Source organism: Pan paniscus, chromosome 18 (genome assembly GCF_029289425.2).
Source record: "Pan paniscus chromosome 18, NHGRI_mPanPan1-v2.0_pri, whole genome shotgun sequence".
NCBI lineage: Eukaryota > Metazoa > Chordata > Mammalia > Primates > Hominidae > Pan > Pan paniscus.
Window position 1 is genome coordinate 79571265 of NC_073267.2, and position 25249 is coordinate 79596513.

The 25249-nt window shown below is 42.1% G+C and overlaps 1 protein-coding gene across 4 annotated transcripts in view; it reads right to left on the minus strand.

The window, feature by feature from the left end:
- LOC117976273 (putative pyridoxal-dependent decarboxylase domain-containing protein 2) overlaps positions 1-25249 on the minus strand; it is a 78419-nt gene that overhangs the window by 40464 nt on the left and 12706 nt on the right. For all 4 annotated transcript variants that reach the window (XR_008621474.2, XR_008621475.2, XM_055100421.2 and 1 more), the window contains exons 4-13: positions 21955-22035; positions 19472-19618; positions 17216-17405; positions 14938-15006; positions 14028-14106; positions 7582-7666; positions 6626-6674; positions 6372-6473; positions 4814-4939; positions 1034-1084 (exon numbers count right to left, since the gene is read on the minus strand). Coding sequence is in view for 2 of the 4 variants with exons in the window: in XM_055100421.2 (XP_054956396.1) it covers positions 1034-1084; positions 4814-4939; positions 6372-6473; positions 6626-6674; positions 7582-7666; positions 14028-14106; positions 14938-15006; positions 17216-17405; positions 19472-19618; positions 21955-22035 (979 nt within the window). In the remaining 2 variants the exon portion in view is untranslated. The remainder of the gene's footprint in view (positions 1-1033; positions 1085-4813; positions 4940-6371; positions 6474-6625; positions 6675-7581; positions 7667-14027; positions 14107-14937; positions 15007-17215; positions 17406-19471; positions 19619-21954; positions 22036-25249) is intronic.

The window sequence follows — 25249 nt, forward strand, 5'->3', positions numbered from 1 at the left end:
CTTCTCCAGTGGTCCACTTCCTCGTCCAAGGATAGAACCCCCACTGAGCTAGAACTCGGGTCAACTGGCTCCAGACTCCCACTTAGAAGGCAGAGTAGCCACACCCCCTTCAACCAAACCATGTATTTTTTTTTCTTCCTTGAGACAGGGTCTCTGTCACCCAGGCTGGAGTGCAGTGGCGCAATCTCGGCTCACTGCAACCTCCGCCTCCCGGGTTCAAGCAATTCTTTCACCTCAGCCTCCCCAGTAGCTGGGACTACAGGCATGTGCCACCACGCGCGGCTACTTTTTGTATTTAAACCAAACCATGTTCTAAAAGAAAAATAAACCTACTGACTTGAACCCCAAATACACTCAAATGTTAGTTTTAAACTTAAGCATACCTTGCAGAATTGTCAAAGAAACACTCAGTGAACCTACTTAAATCAGAATTTGACATATATTTCCTGAGGTTCTAAAATACAATGAAGCAAAACACAAAAACTTTCAAACCTGAACTGATCCTCATTCTCTCCTAAGTCCTTATTTCCTTGTCTAGTTATGCCTAGGGAACGATCTGTTGGATTCACTCCAGGAAGATATCAGGAGAAGACAAGAGCAGGGCCATTTGCTTTTCTCTTTCTCCCACTTCACGCAAATGAAAACTGATGGCAGAAGGTTGCAGAAAGAGAAGCCCAAAGCATTCTGAGGCACAAAGTGAGTTTTCATTTTGGGAAGAGGAGTGTGCCCAAGGCCTTGGGCAGCTGAAGTCAATGGTGTTTATCTTTGTGCAATTCTGAACTTAAACCCAATAAATGAAGTACATGAAAAGCACCATAGGAATTAAACATTGTATGGTTCAAATTTCTTCGCTTCAGGCTCACTGTATAAATACAGGCAGGTTTTGTTTTTGTTTTTTGTTTTGTTTTTTACTGGAGCTGCCACAATTCCACTGAAATGTGGAGAAAATCATTCTAAAGTTCTAAAATCATTCTAAGTTGCTGAAGTTCAAAAAAAGTTATATTTTGAAAACAGATGAAATTATATACTATACCAAGATTTTGATGTAATTCACTTTCTTCAAACTTTCCTGCAACCATTGACTCTGCAAATGACAAAAAATAACACATGTAATTAGACGGACATGGGATATGAAGAAGTGGTTTTCACCAGGGGCTGTGGAGGTCTGTGAACACGGATGTCAGGCAAAGTCACCTGCCACTTGGTGGTTTCTAAGTTCAGCCACCTGTTTTTGTATTTCAACATCTGGAAATATTCACCAATCTTTCATTTAAAAGTTACATGTAGTAATTCAAGAAAAGCAGTTTCTAATAAGACACGGAAATCTGTTGTATTTGCAATGTAAGTCTGTCTTTCATTCAAAAGCTACTGAGTATAAACACGTGCAAGGCACAGTACCAAACACTAGGGGAGACCAACGACAAATGAGAGGATGCAGCACGCTCAAGAGCTGGTGATAAGAGCACAGTGCTGCCACTCATCACCTGCAGGACCACGGATAAGTCACTTCATCTGCCAGTCACCGGCTATGTAACCTGTCTATGCTTCAGTTCCCTCAATTATAAAATAGGGAGGACAGTATGTATCTCACATTGCTATGAGGAGTAAATGAGTTGATATGCAATACAAGAAGTGCTTAGAAACAGGGTCTAGAATGTAGTGTCATTAGACTAATGTCTCAATCCCAGGTCCCTCATCACTAATCATATCTAACTCATGGGATTGGAGTATATTAATTCAACAGATATTCACTGAGTACTGGACAGTAGAAAGCCCCTCAAGAAATTCCTTTTTTTTTCCTTAAAGAAAATTAATTCTGAATACACTGTCATCAGTGGAACTGACATTCTAGTGAAGTTGCAGGGATCAAATGAGATGATGCATGAAAGTACTTCATGGTGCCTGACACTGAGGTGAATGCTCAATAACTACTGAAGACGAGAAAGGAGAGAGGGAGAAGAGAAGGAAGAGGAGGAGGAGGAGGCGAATGCTGATTTACGCTCTCAGGAAATGTATGCTCCACTGTGGACTATAAGGCATGGCTATATACAGATCACCATGTCTGCTAAATGTCCATGCAGTTTAACACATGCATTGATTAGCCTTTGAGTCAGCAGCAGGACAGCATTCAAATCCTCAGGAGTATACGGTTCTGCCTGCAGGAAGATGCCAGAGCTGTGCTGACCTCAGGGTCTGGTAGTTAATGGCATCATTCTCCTGCACTCCATAGCCACGGGAAATTGAAAAAATCTCCCGAGTGCCCAAGCCATCTCTAAACTAAGTTACTAAGGCTTCTCTTTCCTAAGAACCACATCTCAAGAAGTGAGCTAATAGCACAGTGAGACACTTTTCAAAAAATGCAGTGCTTTTGTAAACATAATGAGCATCAATCTTTTTTTTTTTTTTTTTGAGACAGGGTCCTACTCTGTCGCCCAGGCTGGAGTGGAGTAGTGCAGTAGTGCTATTTGGGCTCACGGCAACCTTGACCTCCTGGGCTCAAGTGATCTTCCCACCTCAGCCTCCTGAGTAGCTGGGATCACAGGTGTGTGCCACTACACCTGGCTAATTTTTGTATTTTTTGTAGAGACAGGGTTTCACCACATTGCCCAGGCTGGTGTTGAACTCTGGGGTTTAAGTGATCCACCTGCCTTGGCCTCCCAAAGTGCTGGGATTATAGGCATGAGCCACTGCACCCAGCCCAGAGCATACTTAAAACTGTTGAACTATCCTAACATATGATGAACGAAGGGACTACTGCTAGAGCACTACGCAAATACTTTTCGTGTGTGTGTGTGTGTGTGTGTGTGTTTTTTAGATGGTGTCACCCAGGCTGGAGTGCAGTGGCACGATCTTGGCTTACTGCAACCTCCGCCTCCCAAGTTCAAGCAATTCTCCCTGCCTCAGCCTCCTGAGTAGCTGGGACTACAGGCGCCTGCCACCATACCTGGCTAATTTTTGTATATTTAGTAGAGACGGAGTCTCATCATGTTGGCCAGGCCGGTCTCAAACTCCTGACCTCAGGTGATCCACCCGCCTCGGCCTCCCAAAGTGCTGGGATTACAGGCATGAGACACCACGCCCGGCCTATTTTTCTTTCTTTTTTTAAAAGACTGAGTTTCGCTCTGGCTGGAGTGCAGTGGCGCAATCTCGGCTCACTGCAAGCTCCGCCTTCTGGGTTCACGCCATTCTCCTGCCTCAGCCTCCCAAGTAGCTGGGACTACAGGCACCTGCCACCATGCCCGGCTAATTTTTGTATTTTTATTAGAGACAGGGTTTCACCGTGTTAGCCAGGATGGTCTTGATCTCCTGACCTCATGATCTGTCCACCTCGGCCTCCCAAAGTGCTGCGATTACAGGCGTGAGCCACTGCACCTGGCCACCTATGTTTCTTAAATATAGAAATGATACTTGAGGAAGTGCTAACTCCCCAAGAATATATTTAAAACAAAGATTTCAACCCATGTGCATAATTTACTATATGAACAGACACTACTGCAAGAGCTCTACCTGTATTCGTTCCTCGAGCCATCCTGGCAATCCTTGTCATATAATTTATATTTCACAGGTAAGAAAATGGAGGTGATGTGCTTCTGAGCTTAGGTAGGGCTCAGCTCTAACCCTGAGTAAACATGACCCTGTTTTTTGGCTTTTTTTTTTTTTTGAGACGGAGCCTCGCTCTGTCACCCAGGCTGGAGTGCAGTGGCGCGATCTCGGCTCACTGCAAGCTCTGCCTCCCGGGTTCGCACCATTCTCCGGCCTCAGCCTCCTGAGCATCTGGGATTACAGGCGCCCGCCACCACGCCCAGCTAATTTTTTGTATTTTTAGTAAAGACGGGGTTTCACCGTGTTAGCCAGGATGGTCTTGATCTCACGACCTCGTGATCCGCCCGCTTCAGCCTCCCAAAGTGCTGGAATTACAGGCGTGAGCCACCGTGCCCAGCCTGTTTTTTTGCTTTCTAAATGCTATGATCTGAATATTTATGTCCCCGCAAAATTCCTATGTGGAAACCTAATCCCAAATGAGTTGAGGCCTTTGGGAGGTGATTAGGGCATGAGGATGGAACCCTCACAAACAGGATTAGTGACCTTCTGAAAGAGGCTCAAGGGACTGTGCTCACCCCTTCTGCCATGTGAGGCCACATGCAAGGCACTATCTATGAGGAACGGGCCTTCACCAGAAATGGAATCTCCTGGCACCTTGATCTGAGACTTCTCACGTCCAGAACTGTAAGCAATAAATGTCTGTTGTTTATAAATTACCCACTCTAAGGTATTTTGTTATAGAAGCCTGAATGCTCTAAAACACTGAAATATAGCATAATTATATATTTTTCACAATTAGAACACACCTAAAATGGAGAGAGAATTAGAATTGTCCCCAAGAGCCCTGCAATTTGGAAACCCAAGCCAGCTGGTTTTTAAAATATCCATGCCCTCCATAACCACCCTGTAACCTTCCTATTCCCTCACCATAGTCAGTCAATCAAGGGGAACACTCGCTCCCCACCCCTCCACCTTTTGCACACTTCTCCACTCCTTGGAAGTCATCTGTGACTTCTTTTCTGATCCCATGCTGACAGTGGTGTTCCTTTTCATCTGATTTCATCTGCAAACAAATGCTGGGACAGACAACCCAGCACTTTCTCCCAGAACTTTGAACAAGAAATATTTACATGCAGGGCGATTAGTCTCTGGCTCACGAGACAGTCAATCCAGACAACACCACTCTGGATGGAAGGTACAGAAATGAGATGTTTTTCTGTCTCTGCTGTGGCCAAGGAGTCTTTCATTTAAATGTCAGGCTTCTACTCACCAGTTGACAGGCATGCTTGATCCTCTCCACAAACCCATCAAGTCCCAAGTATTGTAAAGATAACCACAGAGGCAGGGCACGGAGTTTGTCTGTGGGCTTATTTGATATAAGACCAGCAACTAAAGTCTAAAATAGCCAAAAGAGGTTTATTAATCAAAGCCATTGCAATCTCATAATAGAACTAACCAGCTACCATTTGCTACCCACTTAGTGTGGGCTAGATGCCATACTAGTCACTAGGCTTGCATTATCCATGTGATCTTCCAACAACTCTGTGAGCTAAGTATCCTAGGTAACTTCACTCAGAGACCTCGGTTTGTCCAAGGGTTCACAGCTCAGGAGTGGCAAAGCCAGGAAAAGCCAGTGGAAAACCCAGATGGGTCACATCCCAGAACCCAGGAGACTCCCCACTTCGAAGGTAGCTCTGAGCATCCTCAAACACCTGGTCATTATTAGCTGAGCAAGACAGCATTGTTTTAGCAGAAATCACTTAAACCTTATTTTGCACGCTGACCTATACTATCAAGAACCACATTATTATTATTTTTTGTGTGTGACAGGTTTCGTTTTCATTCTGTCACCCAGGCTGCAGTGCAGTGGTGTGATCATAGCTCACTGCAGCCTTGATCTCCAGGGCTCAATCAGCCCTCCCACATTAGCCTCATGAGTAGCTGAGACTATAGGCTCACACCACCATGCCTAGCCAATTCTTTGTTGTTGTTGTTGTTTTATAGAGATGAGGTTTCACCATGTTGCCCAAGCTGGTCTCAAACTCCTAGGCTCAAGCGATCTGCCTGCCTCAACCTTCCAAAGTGCTGGGATTACAGGCATGAGCCACCACGCCTGGCCCACAACTACGATTAAAAAAAAAAAAAAATGTGGCCAGGTGCGATGGCTCATGCCTGTAATCCCAGCACTTTGGGAGGCCGAGGCAGGCAGATCACCTGAGATCAGGAGTTCAATATGACCAACGTGGTGAAACACTGCCTCTACTAAAAATACAAAATAAGCCGGGCGTGGTGGCGCATGCCTGTAATCCCAGCTACTTGGGAGGCTGAGGCAAGAGAATCACTTGAACCCAGGAGGTGGAGGTTGCAGTGAGCCAAGATCATCTCACCATTGCACTCCAGCCTGGGGGACAGAGCGAGACTCCATATCAAAAAAAAAAAAAAAAAAAAAAAAAGTTACAACCTATTGGACAATGTGGATCAGGAGGCTTAAAACTCCCCCACTCAGTCATTCCACATCTGGGAACCTATTCTAAGGAAATAATTAGAAACACAGAAAGACGTTCACTGCTCCATTATTTCAGTAACAAAACACTGAAAACATCCTATAAGTTCATAAATGGAGAATAATTAAATTGTGACAGAATATTATACAATCATAAAGTGTCATTAAAAAAAGTCTCACCTTACAAGTTTCTCTTTAAAAAAATGAAATAGAAGTGAAATTATGGGTATTTTTCACTTTTTCCTGTATTTTTCTGGATTTTGCCCCCAAAGCCAATAATGTGTATTAGCCACACCCACTCCCTCCCCAGTGAGGGGAAACTTACCAAGGCAGGGTCATCGTGTTTATACAGTGTCACCGCAGGAACAGCTGGCAAACCCAGCCACGGGCCAGGAGTCATCGTCATGCTATCACATTTGGCTGCAGCCTACCAAAACAAGAACAACTCTTTGTTAGATTATCAGAATACACAAACCTAACACCCTCCTCCATTCATAAAAACTGTGAAGAGCCAGGAGGGATTGAGTGATTTTAAATTCATTCTTAAAAACACCAATATTCAGTAAATCAACAACATACCAGCACTGATGAGGAGACATAACCCAGAGCCAATGTTGCCAGATTCACACTGGAAGAAAAAACACCAGTCTAAGAACTAATTATTTAATATTGCTTACTCACCATGTACTTAAAAAAATAAAGGCTGTGCTGTTGCAAGTTGACACTTAAGTATATTTTTAATGTTATTAGCTTTCATAACAGCAACAGAAGGTGTGCTTTATACATATGAAGGAAAATCCTGAAAATGCACTTTAATAAAAATGTGTCTCAGGAACTATCCCCGCTCATTTAATATAATGGGAGTATTATTCTCTTTCATGGATCTTATTTTCCAGTTTTATCATTCTTTACTTAGGGATCAAAAAGAAACCTCCCTGTATGATGTGGTGGATATGGGCTACTCTGGCTGCCCACGTCCGTTCCCCCTGCTTCTCTTAATGGCCCTACAATAGCCTTCTGGGGCGCCACCTCCATTTCTTCCAGCAGAACATGAGCTTTGTGGGGAGGAGACACCACTATCTGCTCCAGAGGAGGGCAAAGAACCTGAACTATCAGAGGATTACTTCTCCTTGGCCACAGTGGCTGGTTCAATATGAGACTTCTGTTAGGACTTCCAGCTGACCACGAAGCTGGAAAGAAGGCTGGAGTTTCTGCAGCTACTTTGCACTGTAACAGGAAGATCTGTCCACAGGTAGAGGAAACCAAGCCCAGTGCCTGTGACTGGGGGAGCAGAGGTGGGAGTAACACACTGGATCCTGGTTGATGTTGTGCCTGAGGCAGTCATAACACTGCTCTTTGTAGTTATGTGAGCCAGTAAGATCTCTTTGGGCTTAAGCCAATTTGGGTTATTTTGTGATCTGTGACCCAAAGAGCCCTTCGTGATAAATGTCACCAAAGTGAGAGCCTGGATGTCCTGTCCTCATGAGGACTCTGTGCAGGCCCGAATGGAGCCACCAGCCTCACCGCCGGCTTACCCCTCCACATGAAGCCATATGCCATACTGCTCACAGAGTTCTTTCAATCTCCCAATCTTGTCTGTGTGTCCTACTGCTGCCGTTCCTAGGATAAAACAAATCAGGGCATTAAAAGGAACAAATGTTTTCTAAGGCTTTATACCTTAAACACTTTTATACACATTATCGCCCTAGGAGGGAAGTGACTTATTATATCCCTATTTTATTGAGATTTTCTTTGTGGAAGGACTTAAAATCAGTGTTTGTGAGTTGACTTATTACAAGCTTTGAAGAGTATGTAATCTCTATTACATGTATCTAATTGTGTCATTGAAATCTTTTATATACTTATTTTCTATCTACTTGATCTGCTGACTCATGAGAAATATATTCAAATCTCCCACCAAGATTGTGGTTTGTCAATATATACTTGTGTTACATCAGACTTTTCCTTTAGCTTTCCTTTATATATTTTAAAGTTATGTTCACAAGCATTCATAACTGTTTTTTTTTGTTTTTTTGTTTTTTTTTGAGATGGAGTCTCACACTGTTGCCCAGGCTACAGTGCAGTGGCATGATCTCAACCCTGCAACCTCCACCTCCCAGGTTCAAGCAATTCTCCTCGCCTCAGCCTCCCAAGTAGGTGGGATTACAGGCGTCGGCCACCACGCCCGGCTAATTTTTTTGTATTTTTAGTAGAGACGGGGTTTCACTACGTTGGCCAGGCTGGTCTCGAACTCCTGACCTCGTGATCCACCTGCCTCGGCCTTCCAAAGTGCTGGGATTATAAGCATGAGCCACCGTGCCCAGCAGGTATAACTGTTATTTCTTTTAGGAGATTACATCTTTCATCAATATGAAGTCTATTTTATCCCACACTAATATGGCTATGGTACTTTCATTTTGTCAGCATTTGTCCAAGATAAACTTTTCCACCTTTTTATTTTATTGTCACTTCCTGGATTATTTTGATTTAGATATGCCCTTTATAAAAATCATATAGGTGGGCTGGGCACAGTGGCTCACACCTGTAATCCCAGCACTCTGGGAGGCCCAGGTGGGTGGATCACAAGGTCAGGAGATCGAGACCATCCTGGCTAACACGGTGAAATCCCGTCTCTACTAAAAATACAAAAACAAAATTAGCCGGGTGTAGCGGTGGGTGCCTATAGTCCCAGGTACTCGGGGGGCTGAGGCGGGAGAATGGCGTGAACCCGGGAGGCAGAGCTTGCAGTGAGCCGAGATCGTGCCACTGCACTCCAGCCTGGGCAACAAAGCGAGACTCCAGCTCAAAAAACAAACAAAACATATAGATGAATTTGTTTTGTTTCCACCCAGGTTCTTTGTAATACAGAACATGCATTCTGAAGCCAGCTTAAGCATATTAAGCACTTTCAGCCGCTCCCTTGGTAATCGATTGCACTACAGATTTTACTGCGGAGATCCCTTTTCAGGGAGAGCTTAGTTAAAACGTGGAGTCAGGCATTCCCCCAACCGTCCTAAATTTCCAGTTAGCAGCAAGCCAACTAAAAAGATTTCAAACCCTCACCAACGGCCTCAACAAACACAGCTAAAGAAAGTAGTTCCTTTGTAAGGTCTATGCCAGGAAAAGGGCTGAAAACTTTTCCCCCTCATACCTAAATCTACCTCAAATTAAAAAAAAAAAAAATCTTAACGGACACATTTAGTTTAGCTGAAACAAGATCAAATGTCAATGCATGGGCTGTGCCACAGGCTCTTCCAGCAAAATAAAAGGGTACTGCTGTGTTAGTGCCCGGACCGCATTCAGATTCTCTTTTCATATTTCTTGGCAACGTCTGGTGACTAACCCTTGACATGTGTCTTCTGACATCTGCAACATAATCACACTGGCAAGTCACTCAGTCACATGCAAACTGCAGCCCCTCCAGTTTATCATGTGATTGAATATGGGTGAATTTGTGTTTTTAAACAATAAGGCAGGAAGTGATGGTTTTCCTGTTGGCAATAAAGTGAATATTTATGTGGTTTTTCTATTTTGTCTTTTTTTTTTTTTTGAGACAGAGTCTCACCCTGTTGCCCAGGCCGGGGTGCAGCAGCGCAATCTCGGCTCACTGCAATCTCAGCCTCCTGGGTTCAAGCTATTCTCCTGCCTCGGCCTCCTAAGTAGCTGGGATTACAGGTGCCTGCCACCACAACCAGCTAATTTTTATATTTTTAGTAGAGACAGGGTTTCGCCATTTTGGCCAGGCTGGTCTTGAACTCCTGACCTCAGGTGATCTTCCCGCCTTGGCCTCTCAAAGTGCTGGAATTACAGGCATGAGCCACCGCACCCGGCCTAAATAAGCAGTTTTATTGTAGTATGATTTTTTTTTTTTTTTTTTTTTTTTTTGAGACAGAGTCCCTTTCTGTCGCCCAGGCTACAGTGCGGTAGTGCGATCTTGGCTCACTGCAACCTCCACCTCCCAGGTTCAAGCGATTCTCCTGCCTCAGCCTCCCAAGTAGCTGGGACTACAGGTGCACACCACCACACCTGGCTAATTTTTGCATTTTTAGTAGAGATGGGGTTTTACCACGTTGGTCAGGCTGGTCTTGAACTCCTGACCTTGTGATCTGCCTGACTCAGCCTCCCAAAGTGCTGGGACTACAGGCATGAGCTGCCATGCTCGGCCTATTGTAGTATGGTTTACATGCAACAAAACTCACTCATGTAAGTATACGGTCCAATGAGTTTTGACAAATATATATAGCATGTAACCATCAACACAATCAAGATTCAGAATACTTCCATCAATCCCCAAATCCCATCAACCCCAATATAATTACCCTTTCCCTGACTCCTCACTGGCCCTGGAAAATCCTGATCTGCTTCTGTCACTGTTGTTTTTTGCTTTTTTTTTTTTTTTTTTTTTTGAGATAGGGTCTCACTCTGTCGCCCAGGCTGAAGTGCAGTGGCACAATCTCGGCTCATTGCAAGCTCCGCCTCCTGGGTTCACGCCATTCTCCTGCCTCAGCCTCCTGAGTAGCTGGGACTACAGGTGCCCACCACCACGCCTGGCAAATTTTATTTAATTACTTATTTATTTTTTATAGAGACAGAGTCTCACTCTGTCACCAAGGCTGGAGTGCAGTGGTGCGATCTCACCTCACTGCAACCTCTGCCTCCCGAGTTCACGCCATTCTCCTGCCTCAGCCTCCCAAGTAGCTGAGACTACAGGTGCCCACCACCACACCCAGCTATTTTTTTGTATTTTTAGTGGAAACGGGGTTTCACCATGTTAGCCAGGATGTCTTGATCACCTGACCTCATAATCTGCCCGCCTCGGCCTCCCAAAGTGCTGGGATTACAGGCTTGAGTCACTGTGCCTGGCCTGACATCATAAAGAATTTTTTTTTTTTTTTTAAGAAAGGATCTCGCTCTGTCACCCAGGCTGGGGTATGGTAGCACAATCTTGGCTCACTGCAACCTCTCTCTCCTGGGTTCAACCCAACCTCCCACCAAAGTCTCTGGAGTAGCTGGGACTACAGGTAGACACCACCACACCTGGCTAATGTTTAGTATTTTTTGTAGAGATTTCCTAGGGCTTTCGCCATGTTGCCCAGGCTGGTCTCGAACACCTGAGGGCAATTGATCTTGCCGTCTCAGCCTTCCCAAGTGTTGGGATTACAAGTGTGAGCCACCTGTAATTTCTCTATTCTAACAGACATGTAGTAATGTCTCACGGTGATCTTAATTTGCATTTCACTAATGACTAATGATGTTAAAACATCTTTTCAAGTGCTATACATTTTCATTTTCTTTGATGAAGTATCTGCTCACATCTGTTGTTCATTTAAAAAACTGTATTGTGGGCCGGGCACAGTGGCTCACACCTGTAATCCCGGCACTTTGGGAGGCCAAGGCAGGCAGATCACCTAAGGTCAGGAGTTCAAGACCAGCCTGGCCAACACGGTGAAACTCCATCTCTACTAAAAATACAAAAAAAACTAGCTAGGTGTGGTGGCGCATGCCTGTAATCCCAGATACTCGGGAGGCTAAGGCAGAAGAATCACTGGAACCCGGGAGGCAGAGGTTGCAGTGAGCCAAGATCGCACCACTGCACTCTAGTCTGGGCAACAGAATAAGACTCCATCTCAAAAAAAAAAAAAAAAAATTGTATTGCTCGTGTCCTTATTGAGTTGTAACAGTTCTTTATATATTTTAGATAGAAGTTCTTTGTCAAATGTTTTGTAGCTTCTGGGGAAAAGAATGAAAAAGAAATTTTAAAAGAAGACAGGCCTGGGACAGTGGCTGGCTGGGTGTGGTGGCTCACGCCTGTAATCCCATCACTTTGGGAGGCCAAGGCAGGTGGACCACCTGAGGTCAGGAGTTTGAGACCAGCCTGGCCAACATGGCGAAATCTCGTCTCTACTAAAAATATAAAAATTAGCCTGGCATGGTGGCGTGCGCCTGTAATCCCAGCTACTCAGGAGGCTGAGGCAGGCGGATCGCTTGAACCTGGGAGGCAGAGGTTGCAGTGAGCCAAGGTCGCACCACTGCACTCCAGCCTGGGCAGCAGAGCAAAACTCCAACTCAAAAACATAAAAAATAAAAATAGAAAAAGACAAAAAAAAAAAGAAATAAGAAAAAAATGTTTTGCAAATATTTCTCCCAGTCTGCAACTTGCCTTTCACCTTCTTAATAGGGGCTTTCAAACAGCTAATGCTTTTAATTTTTGATAAAGTACAATTTATGGTTCACGTATTTTGTATCCTAAGAAACGTAACCTAAGGTCACAAAGATCTCCTGTATTTTCTTCGAGACATTTTATTGTCTTAGATCTATGCTTAGGTTGATGAACCATTTATAGTTAATATTTATATATACAGAGAATAAGATAAGGGTTAAGATTCAGTTTTTTTCCATATGGATATCCAAGCTCTAAGACCACTGATGGAAAAAGATTGTCCTTTCTCCCTCGAATTACTCAGGCATCTGTAAAAACCTGAAGTGTCCATATACTTCACATGAGTCTATTTCTGAATTCTCTATTTTATTTGGTTAATCTCACACAATCTTACTTGCTGCTTTACAGAAGTCTTGAAGTATGACAAGGTAAGTCTTCCAATTTTGTTCTTTTTCAAAATTCTTTGGGCTGTTCCTAGGTCCCTTGTATTTTGATATAAACTTTAGAATTAGCTCATCAAGTTCTATAAGAAATTGTAGCCTGCTGAGATTTTAAGAGGGATCGAGTTGAATCTACAGATTAGTTTGGGAAGAACTGACTTAATACTTAGTCTTCCAACCCATGTGTATGGCATATCGTTCTTGGGTCTTCTTGAATTTCTCTCAGTATCATTCTTAGTTTTCAATGTACAGATCTTGCATATATTTTGTTAAATTTATCCATAAATTTTTCATCTTTTTTGATCCTATTATAAATGACATTTAAAATTCCATTTCCAATTCTTCTTTGCTAGTATATAAAAATCCACAAAATGGTTTAGATTTGATCATTAGTTCCAGTAGCTTTTCTTTAGTTTTCTATCTATACAATCATGCCTGCAAAGTTTTATTTCTTCCTTTCTAATCTGTCAGTTATTTTTTTTTGCCTTATTGCACTGTCTTAGATTTCAAGTATGATGCTGAATGAGATAAGTGGAGCAGCAAGTGGTAGTTGCTCTGCCGCCTATAAGGTAGATATTTAAGTGTGACATTTTATGAATTTTCTTGTTTAATTTTTACAACAATCTTACAATGTCAGTACAATTATTTTTATTTATTGAGATGGGGTCTTGCTATGTTACCCAGGCTGGTATTGAACTTCTGGGCTTAAGCCAACATCTTGCTTGTCTCCTGAGTAGGGCGACTATAGGCATGTGCCACCACACCTGGCTTAAACGTGTCATTTAAAAATTCAGGCCAGGCACAGTGGCTCATGCCTGTAATCCCAGCAATTTGGGAGGCTGAGGCAGGCGGATCACCTGAGGTCAGGAGTTCGAGACCAGCCTGGCCAACATAGTGAAACCCTGTCTCTACTAAAAATACAAGAAATTAGCCAGATGTGGTGGCACGCACCTGTAATCCCAGCAATTCAGGAGGTTGAGGCAGGAGAAACACTTGAACCCGGGAGGCAGAGATTGCAGTGAGGTGAGATTGTGCTACTGCACTCCAGCCTGGGCAACAGAGTGAGACTCTGTCTCAAAAAAATAAAATAAAATTCAGTTTAGAACAGGGAAAAGAAGTACATGAAGCAGAAGATAGAGAAGCATTTACAATCTAAATGAAAAAGTATACACACACATAAAATAACTTCCAAAACAAACCAACGATTAAAGAAAAATCTAACGAGCCAACCTTACTATTACAGTTTTTGCTACAATGTGGACATCGACTATCTTAAACATGTGGTACACACACATTTCTTACGACTTTATCTTTTATAGGCTGAGGACGTAGCCTCGCTCCTATATATTCAAAATGGTAGATTCAGCATCATGCTACCTACCTGCATTTGCGACAAGCAACAGGGGCAGTCTTCCTCGCTCTATATCATCTTTAATCAGTTTCTCCAGGAAGGCAACATCCTGGAACGAAAACAAATCATTAAAAAATGAGGTGCCTAGTATAAAAGCTATAAAATGAAAAATTATGACTTGCAAAAGAAGCAGATAACTCTCAAAAGTAATGTCAAATCAATTCTTACTCTTGACAATTTTTCTGTTTTCTCTCATCATAGATGTGAAAATCAAATAGTTTTCCTTGAAGACTAGAAAAATCAGTTAAACAAGATTAAAGGTAAAAACTGTACATATGCAGGAACATTTCTTTGATTTTAAACATTTACATTTAAGTGAAATGTTCTCTTAACTCTCCTAAAACAGCCAAGAATGTATCTACTATTACTCACTGATGTACCTGAACTAGAAAATAAAACTACCTTGACAAAAGAAATAAAAAACTCTAAAATCCATCCCTTCCTTTTCCTTCTGGAATCATTAAGGAGAGATTTATCACCTGCATGTCTGAAAATAAGCAGAACTCAATTCCACGATGACAATGAAGAACCTCATTTTCAAAATCTGCCCATTCATAAATCCAGGCAACAGTGCTAACTCATTAAAAGTAGGAGCTTCAGAAGAAATTTCTGGTGCTTAATTGAGCTGCCATGTTTCTACTTAAAGCAGGCGATACAGTAATTACAAGACTCCTTAAAAGCCAGGTGCTCCTGACCTATATACCAACCAACCTTCATGGACATTCACATATTAACAGAAGCATATATTACACAATGCAAGGGTCCAAGCAATACATCAGTAAGTTACTAATTACCTGGAGGCCAGCAAAAAGAACTTCACTTGAAAGGCAGTTTCCAAACACAATCCCACATGATTTTACAAACCAAAAGTAGAACTCACCATCTGATGCTGGGATCCAAACATAGTGTTACAGGGTACACGGCACAAGCAGGGGAAGGGCAAGCCGAGCTGCAGGAAGAAACATACGACTTGACAAGAAAGCTCTCTGCACCATTCACTTCAGATTGTGAAAGGCTGTGGCTCTAAGACAAGCCACGATTATTCTTCTAAGAAATCTCTCTCCTTAGGAACTCTTAATATTATAAATTGATGTTAAAGTACATTTAGAAAGCCAAGCCGAAAAAAAAAAAAGGGTGAATTTCCAAGTGCCTTATAAGAGGATATAATGTAAAATTTTCTAAATGATTCAAGTAATTATCTTTGGTATATTCTAGAATATACCAGAAACACTTTGACAAACACAGAAACAATTGGGTCGTGAGCATTTTAGTGGGGGTAATTTTGGATTCTTTCTCCAAGCATTACTGGTAAATAACACCAGCTAAAGGCATTCAAAGAACAGTATCTTATTTATGGGTTCACCCACCCCTAAAAAGTAATAAATATGGATTAGCAGATGCACATTTCTCAAGAGAAGTGAAGTCAGTGTTATGCACAGAGACAGTGATTGTCAACTTAATTTTATATTCTTCATGTTTAGCCTCCAAGTCCTTGAGGAGTTTACAGTTTTAGGAATTGTAAACAGTTGCAGCATATTGTTCTGTATGACTAAGACTTGGTAGCATTCAGAGACCAAAAATTTAATAAGCACATTTTCTCCTTAAAGGATTAAAAATTATGAATGTGACACCCAAGTAAAACAAATCCTCAAAAAAAAAATACAGGTATTAAAAGTGAAAATGCCTAGCCCCCTACCCTAGAAGCCACCAATCCACTCCGTTAACAGTTTAATACATAACCTTTCAGATATTTTCTAGGTATAAATTTACGTATTTTTCTAGGTACAAAAACATAGGTATAAATAAAGGATACACACACTTTAAAAAATGTGAACATAACCATCTTATATATGCTGCTCTGCCAGCTGCCATTCCCAACAGAACACTCTTACATATCTTTTGAAGGTTAGACTGTTGTCCCCAAACAGCCTTGTGTCCGCAAGAGCCTGGCATGCAGTAGACACTAAGTAATTCATTTCATGTTTCAGAGGATTATTATTAAACTCCCCATTTTGTACACCCCTCAAGAAGAGGACATAATTTCTTAACACCAGTGATCACAGCTCAGAATCAATTTAAAAGTCACTAAGTGTCTCCCATCCATCCCCCTGGGACTCCTACAGCTTACAAAAGAGGAACCCTCCAACCCTACGGTTTTGCTTTTAAACGTTCTTGGCAAAGATGGTTAACAGTGTCTTATCTCGATGTAGTCCTCCCAGTTGGGCTAGAAGCACCATCAACTTTAAAAACAGTCATGCTCGGCTGGGCGCGGTGGCTCACGCCTGTAATCCCAGCACTTTGGGAGGCTGAGGTGGGCAGATCACGAGGTCAGGAGATCGACACCATCCTGGCTAACACGGTGAAACCCATCTCTACTAAAAAAAATACAAAAAAATTAGCTGCGCGTGGTGGCGGGCACCTGTAGTCCTAGCTACTTGGGAGGCTGAGGCAGGAGAATGGCATGAATCTGGGAGGTGGGGCTTGCAGTGAGCCGAGATCACGCCACTGCACTCCAGCCTGGGCGACAGAGCAAGACTCTGTCTCAAAAAAAAAAAACAAAAAACAAAAACAAACAAAAAAATAGTCATGCTCTTTGATCCAGCAATTCTAGACTGACTCTGAAAATCCATCTGAGGACCATAACCCTAAATAAAATACAGGAAGAGCTTTATGCACGGAGAAGTCCTTAACAGCACTACACAAAGAACATTACCTGAAAATGGTCACAGAAAGCAAGAGAATGCAAACACTCTTAGTTGTCCAAATATGGCAACAGTTAATTACTATATATTCACTTGAAGGAATACCATGAAGGCATTAAAAATAAACTATACTTTGAAAAATTATTATTAAAATGATATATTCCTGTTTTAACAGCAAGTGAAAAGAGCCAGATACAACCAGATAAACACAAACACACCCCCTTCCATTAAAGTCTGGGAAAAAAGAGAAAATGTTGACTGTGGATGCCCTTGGGTAATCTATCCCATATTCCTTATTTCTAAATTCAGTAATTTTTACAAATATGACAAAAGCATGTAAGACCATCTTTCTTTTCACTCAACAAGAACAGCAACTAGACAAACGGGTCAACTTTAAAACTTTCAGAACAAAATAAGACATTATTTCTTTAAAATAGCCACCTGATACCACATTACCTGATTACAAAGGTATTGGCCCAGGCCAGGTCTAGCAGCAGCACTAAGATATATGACAGGCTTCTTGTTATATAACACACTGAAGCCATCCACCACGAAGTCTTCATATCGAGAATGAATGGCAAGCCTACATATCTTTGCAAGTCCTTCTCTTTCCTCTTCGTGGAAATAAGCACACCCATTTTCATATCTGTTAAGAGATACATATTAATATGCTCTTATTTCTAGTTAAGGACTGTATAAGTCAACCTTACAATCATGGAGACAATTCTTTTCTCAAGCTAGGAATTGTCACTTTTATCAGGCAGAGAGGACAGGAATGTGAAACACCCTCATCATAGATGGCTGACACCTCATTACAGCTGAGGTTACCAAGCAGCGAGACAATAACCCTCCATCCATACCCAATTCCATAAAGAGCAGAAACTATGAAAACAAGTAGAGACCAGGAATTCTCAGATATAAAAAGCCTGAAGATCATGGTTCTGGCTTATGATGAACTAAGGCCAGCACTGGATAACACAGGCATAGTTCATAGCAGAGTTTCAGCCCTAAAACATCCAAAGTCAATAAAACTGTCAAAAATGCTCGTCAGAGGCTGGGTGTGGTGGCTCACGCCTGTAATCTCAGCACTTTGGGAGGCCAAGGCGGGTGGATCACCTGACGTCAGGAGTTTTGAGCGCAGCCTAGCTAACATGGTGAAACAACTGTCTCTACTAATTGCCAGGTGTGGTGGTGAGTGCCTGTAGTCCCAGCTACTCGGGAGACTGAGGCAGGAGAATCGCTTGAACCCAGGAGGTGGAGGGTGCAGTGAGCCGAGATTGTGCCACTGCACTCCAGCCTGGGCGACAGAGTAAGACTCCATCTCAAAAAAATAAAAAAGCTAGTCAGGCTAGCTTTCGGTTTTACTATAATCTGCTGAGGCTCCATCTCCTAGAGGAGGAGGGACAATTTCAATTACAGGCAGTAGATTTTTACTACAACAACAGAACACTGCTCCTTTAATAAAGTTGGGCAAACTTATACTCCTGCTTGTCCAAGTTCTTTCCCAACACTGAAAGTCAGGGTCTCTCAAGATAAATGTCTCAAGTTAGGCAAACATTCCTTCTCCATAAAAGTAACAGCATAAACCCAATGCCACTAGTCCTATGTCTCCTACTGAATCCTTCATCTGTTGTAATTCCTTAGTACTGCCAGGATTATCACAGAATAAAACAAATTTCAGTTTCATAGCACATATTCATCTTCCTTATGACAAGAGTTTTCTTTTCTTTCTTTTTTTTTTTTTTTTGAGACAGAGTCTCGCTCTGTTGCCCAGGCTAGAGTGCAGTGCCTCAGCCTCCAGAGGAGCTGGGACTACAGGTGCTCACTACCATGCCCGGCTAATCTTTTTGTATTTTTAGTAGAGACAGGGTTTCACCATGTTAGCCAGAATGGTCTCGATCTCCTCACCTTGTGATCCGCCCACCTCAGCCTCCCAAAGTGCTGGGATTACAGGTGTGAGCCACCGCGCCTGGCCTCAGAGTTTTCTTTCTAATAAAACGCAAGCTAATATTTTCAAAGCACAGCTGGCCCTCTGAACCTGTGGGTTCTGCATCTGTGGATTCAACCAAGCATGAGTAAAAAATCTTCAGAAACTTAAAAAGATGGGTGCCTCTGTACTATCTACAGACTTTTTTCCTTGTCATTATTCCCTAAACAATACAGTGTAACAACTATTTACACAGCATTTACATTGTATTAGGTATTATATGTAATCAAGAGATTAAAGTATATGGGAAGATGTGCCTCAGTTACATGAAAATACTGTGCTATTTTATATAAGGGATTTGAGCATCCATGAATTTTTTTATCCATAGGGTGAGGATGGGAGGTCAAGAACCAATCCCCCAAGGACACCCAAGGATAAGGGACAACTGTATTTGAATCTAGATCATTGCTCTATCTTCTACTGACATGTGCCAATTAGATACCCCACAAATAAATAACTGCTGACCCTATCAAACACATATGTGCTTCTATTCTCCACCCTTCACATGTATTAGTCCATTAGCTCATTTAATCCTCACAACGCTTCTATGAAATAGGTATTAATACTATCCCCATCTAACAGATGATGAAACAGGCATTGAGAGGTTAAACACCCCTTTCAAGGAGAAGGAAATCTGAACCCAAATAGTACAGCTCCAGAAAAAAGATCTTTCAGTCTACACCCGACTCATAAAAGTCTTCACTGGAAACTCATCATGTCTTTACCTGAAAATTCTGCATAGGCATAAGGTGGTATCTGAAAGTATCCTAGTTGTAAGTTTTCTCAGCTTCTCTTTGTCCAGAGTTGAAATATAAGCTCCCAGACTATGTCCCAACAAAGCCACATGACCTTGTTCTCCAATATTTTGGATTCTGTTAAGCAAAATTAAAGTATTAGAGTCAAACCATAAAAAAGGACATAGAACTTAGAGACACAGAATTCCACAGAAATATCTGTCAGACTCGAAATCTACTTAATGGCCCAGAAGGCAAATCAATGCATAAACAGTAGTGATAGTTTGGTGAGAAGTTTTTCTATTTTTTGAGACGGAGAAAAAAAATATATATTTTTTCTGAGATGGAGTCTCCCTCTTGATGCCCAGGCTGGGGTGCCGTGGTGCGATCTCAGCTCACTACAACCTCCACCTCCTGGGTTCACGTGATTCTCCTGTCTCAGCCTCCCGAGTAGCTGGAATTACAGGTGCCCACCACCAAGCCCGGCTAATTTTTTGTATTTTTAGTAGAGACGGGGTTTCACCATGTTGGCCAGGCTGCTCTTGAACTCCTGACTTCAGGTGATTCACCTGCCTCGGCCTCCCAAAGTGCTGGGATTACAGGCATGAGCCACCACTCCTGGCCAGAAAAATATTTTTATAATTTGAGTTCCAGGAGATAAATAGCCCTTTTTAAATTGAGTACCTACAAACTGTTTTAAAATAATTTCCTATTAAAGTATTTTAAAAATTAAATACCAGCCTTAAGAATTGTGGAGGGTAGAGCTAAGGTAAAATGAGCTGAAAGCATTTTTTAAAGAACTAAATCCTGGCCAGGCGCAGTGGCTCATGCCTGTAATCCCAGCACTTTGGGAGGCCGAGGCGGGTGGATCACGAGGTCAGGAGATTGAGACCATCCTGGCTAACATGGTGAAACCCTATCTCTACTAAAAATACAAAAAATTAGCCGGGCCTGGTGGTGGGCACCTGTAATCCCAGCTACTCAGGAGGCTGAGGCAGGAGAATGGAGTGAACCCGGGAGGCGGAGCTTGAAGTGAGCCGAAATGGCACCACTGCACTCCAGCCTGGGCAACAGAGTAAGACTCCCTCTCAAAAAAAAAAAAAAAAAAAAAAAGAATTAAATCTCAGGTCTATGCATCAAATAAGAATTATTTATTGCAATAATACAGCAAATTCATGGGGGACTAGCTATTATTTTATATATAATTAAAATTGATTATATAAAATGTTTTATATAGAATTAAAACTAATTTCCCTTATAAAGAATAACTGTAAAAAAGAAGGAATAGGTTTACAATTGTTAACTGTGAATAATAAGAAAAAGACAAAATAACCTAATAGGATCATGGACAACAGACAGTTCCTAGAAATATAAATGGGTCTTAAAACATACAAAAAGACACGTCACTTGGTTCATAATTTAAAAAACCTGCAAATTCGAATTATGCTGAAACACCATTTCTCACTTATCAGATTTCTCATCAGAATATCACTTATCAATGATCCTTCAGTCTGACAACGCCTTTGCAGGTGAAAAGTGTGGAAATAAAGTACTCTCATGCATTGCTGGTGGGACTGCTAAATGCCGCAACTCCATGGAGGGAAATTTGGCAGGATCTATCAAAATTACAAAAGCACACGCTGTGTGAGACAGCAACTCCACTTTCAGGACTTTGTCCTCCAGACACCTGCTTCTATGAGAAGTGACACATGTCGAAAGTTGTTTGCTGCAGCAATGTTTGTAACAGTGCAGCATGACAGGGGGCCAATAAAATAAAATATGGTTCATCTGTTCAAAGTAAAACACATAGCTCTGACAAAGGAGAAAGTTCCTGTGCATTAATATGCAGTGAACTCCAAGACATAAGTGAAAAAATGCAAGATGCACAGCATATGCATAGTAATTATGTATTAGAGAGGGTGGGCATAGACATTTTGCTGGTGTATAATACATATAAAATCTCTCTGGAAGAATACACAAGAAACTGGTAATGTCTGTCTCTAGAGAAGAAAACACGGTAGGGAGATAGAGGTAGGAAGGAAAATTCCCTTTGTATATCGTTTTTTATTGTCTGAATTTTGAACCAAGAGAACAATTTTACTTATTTCAAAACATTAAATTTAAAATAATTAAAGAGAAAACTAACTACATACCTAATGAATACAAGTACAGCAATTCTTAGGAAGCAGAAGCACAGCAGCAGAAAGACATGCGACACTCACTCTTCAGTCCTTCTGCCAGCGCCTCTCTAAGGCATGATACCATAAAAACTATGGGATCTAATTTCAATAAATGCCTTCATTTCACAAAATATATATTAATATAAATGTCTTTCTGAAAATAAAAAGGATTACTTTAATATCATATGTAACTCAATGAAATATAGCTTCTTATTTGAGCAACTTGTCAGAGCGCAATCACTACTGAAATCAAGAACACATGCACTTGAAAAGAGAAGCTGCCAGGTTCATTACCTGGGGCTCTGGGGCTCCTCATCTTCATCTCCATGCATCAGATTCTGAACTAACTGGAGGATGCTCACCATATCTTGTCCACTGCAGAATGAAAAGAGTTGATGGGCTGATGGGAACAGCACACATCCCCCGCCACTCTCCCGCTACTTCCCTCATTCAACCGGCGTTGCTTCAAGTTTTTTTTTTTTCTTAAGCAACTCTAAGAGAAAGAACGTGGTATATAGTTTATGCTTTTTAAAAAACAAAGCTCAAATTATAAACTGAATTCTGATATAAACTTACTTGTGGTTAAATAAATCTTCTACCTAATGATGAGTTTCATTTTAATAAATGTCACCAGTCTTTTTATTTTTATTTATTTTTTTGAGACAGGGTCTCACTTTGTCACCCAAGCTGGAGGGAAGTGGCATAATCTGGGCTCACTGCAACCTCTGCCTCCCGGGTGTAAGCGATCCTCCTGCCTCAGCCTCCTGAGTAGCTGAGATTACAAGCGTGCGCCACCACGCTCAGCTAATTTTTGTATTTCTAGTAGAGATGGGGTTTCACCATGTTGGCCAGACTGGTCTTCAACTCCTGGCTTCAAGTGATCCACCCTCCTCGGCCTCCCAAAGTGCTGGGATTACAGGCATGAGCCACCACGCCCAGCCGTTTTTTTATTTTTGGTAGAAACAGGGTTTTGCCATGTTGCCCAGCCTGGTCTCAAACCACCAAGCTCAAGCAATCCTCCTGCCTCAGCCTCCAAAAGTGCTGGGCTTACAGGCCTGAGCCACCTTGCCCAGCCACCAGTCTTGCTCTAGCAACATTTCTATACATTTCATTTGAATCTTGGAGTACAAGACAGAGAATATTTAATAAGCATGTAATAAGAGCCAAAAGTCCTTATAATATGTACTTATAATATATAAGTATATTATATACTATACATTATATAAAAAATATATAAAATATGTTATATAAAATACAATATATAATCATCCTTAGTATATTATAATGCTAGACAGTCACAGAACACTCCAATACCACTGGTATATCTAATTTTCCTCCATAGGGATCTTGTCCGTTTGGACTAACAGCCTCTAACAATGCAAGCTTCATTTATTACCAGCTCTTCCCCAAGCTGGGAACCTTGAGATCTGCTTAGAGTATAAAAACATTTTACTTCTATCCAAGATATGTTGCTATGAAATGCTCATTACATGAGGAGATGGAAAGTTATGAAAAGAATTCGAATGGCTGAAGTAGCAAGCAATGGCAAAGCAACTTGCAACAGGAATAACGTAAAGCTATTCGTCTGTTAATAAGAATAGACTAAAAAGATGTTTCCTCTTTCAAAAAAGGAAGCGCCATCAAAACAATGTCCCCAAACCAATTGTCCCCAAGGTGCTGCCCTTTAAGTGAGAGGGGCTCTGGGCCTTGGACACTGTAGAGATCAGAGCAGGCGGGGCCCTTGAGGCACACTGGCTGCCTGCCACATGACCTCGAGCAAGCTATTCCAACTTGCCAAGCCGGACGTTATGGATTTGGGAGGCTTCAGACAGTGAAGGTATGGCACTTAGCTGTGCCTGGCATGTTACTAGTCTTGAATGCTGGGTGGTAGCACGCCTAAGTGTGAATCCTCCTAGTCAGTGGCTTAAGGCTGAGAATTACAGATGCTGCTGGGAGTATCCTTCCTGGGAAAAATTCCGTGGAATTAGGAGACTAAACCTTAAAACCTTTGGTTTCCATCAGTAGGGCTGGAATGAGGAGATTTTATAGGACCTGCCTCCTGTTCTGAGCTGAGAATGCACTTCGCACCTAGCTTCACATCAGCATTATTCATGCTACGAATAGGAGTGACTGTTTTAAAGTATTAGTATCTCGGCGTGTTATTGGCACACTGTGATCCTTCCTCCATACTTTTCTTTTGCAACCTGGTTCAATCTATATTCAGGTCAAAGGATATTTAAGGGAGTTGTACTGTTTACTTATGTGCAGTTTCCTGGTTATAACAGGAAAAAAAAAATAAGTTTGTCTCAGGGAAGCTGGGCTGGGATACTAATCCCAGATTAACTGCTAATGTCTTGTGAAAATTTTAGTCAGCTACTTACTTTTTTGCTATTTTTCCTGCTACTCAAACATGACAGATTTGCTTCAGTTGCCAAACAATAAGTAATTTGACATTTTCCTTTCATTTACATTATGAAAACAATAAATCTTATCAAATTAAAATACCTCTTAGAATAAAACTCAGTCTACCAAATAGATGACAGGTTTCAAGAGTGAACTAAGTATGACACACCAGTTATAAAGATGAATTTGTATATCACTTTTATTTTATTTAATAGGGTCTCGCCATGTTGTTCAGGGTGGCCTCGAACTCCTTGACTCAAGCCATCCTCCTGCCTCAGGCTCCCAAGCAGCTGGGACTACAGGTGTGCACCACGGTGCCTAGCTCCATGTATCACTTTTGAGTCATGAGGTTGTATTAAATTGTTGGTTTTCTAAAAAATTTTTGGCCAGGTGCGGTGGCTTATGCCTGTAGTCCCAGCACTTTGAGAGGCTAAGGCAGGCGGATCACCTGAGGTCAGGAGATGGAGACCGTCCTGGCCAACATGGTGAAACCCCGTCTCTACTAAAAATACAAAAATTAGCTGGGCGTGGTGGTGGGTGCCTATAATCCCAGCCACTCGGGAGGCTGAGGCAGGAGAATCACTTGAACCCGGGAGGCAGAGGTTGCAGTGAGCCGAGGTCACACCACTGCACTCCAGCCTGGCGACAGAGCGAGACTGTCTCAAAATTAGAGAGTGTCTCTATCACTCAGGCTGGAGTGCAGTGGTACAATCACAGATCGCTGTAACCTTGAACTCCTGGGCTCAAGTGATCCTCCGTCCTTGGCCTCCCAAAGTGCTGGGATTAAAGGTGTGACCCACTGTACTCAGCCTCTATTAAATTCCAAATGGGAGAGGGAGAGAAGCCAGCAGGTGCGGCAATATCACCAACCAGACAACGACACTTCAGTTTTCTAATGTTATACTGCACATAAGTCTATTTAAATTTGCTATGTGTTCATTAAAACCAAAACCATAAATCAATGATGATAAGACACTGGTTTCAGAAAAATGAAGGCCGTGCACAGTGGCTCACACCTGTAATCCCAGCACTTTGGGAGGCCGAGGTGGGCAGATCACCTGAGGTCAAGGTCAGGAGTTAGAAACCAGCCTGGCCAACATGGCAAAATCCCATCTCTACTGAAAATACAAAAATTAGCCAGATATGGTGGTGCACGCCTGTAATCCCAGCTACTCGGGAGGCTGAG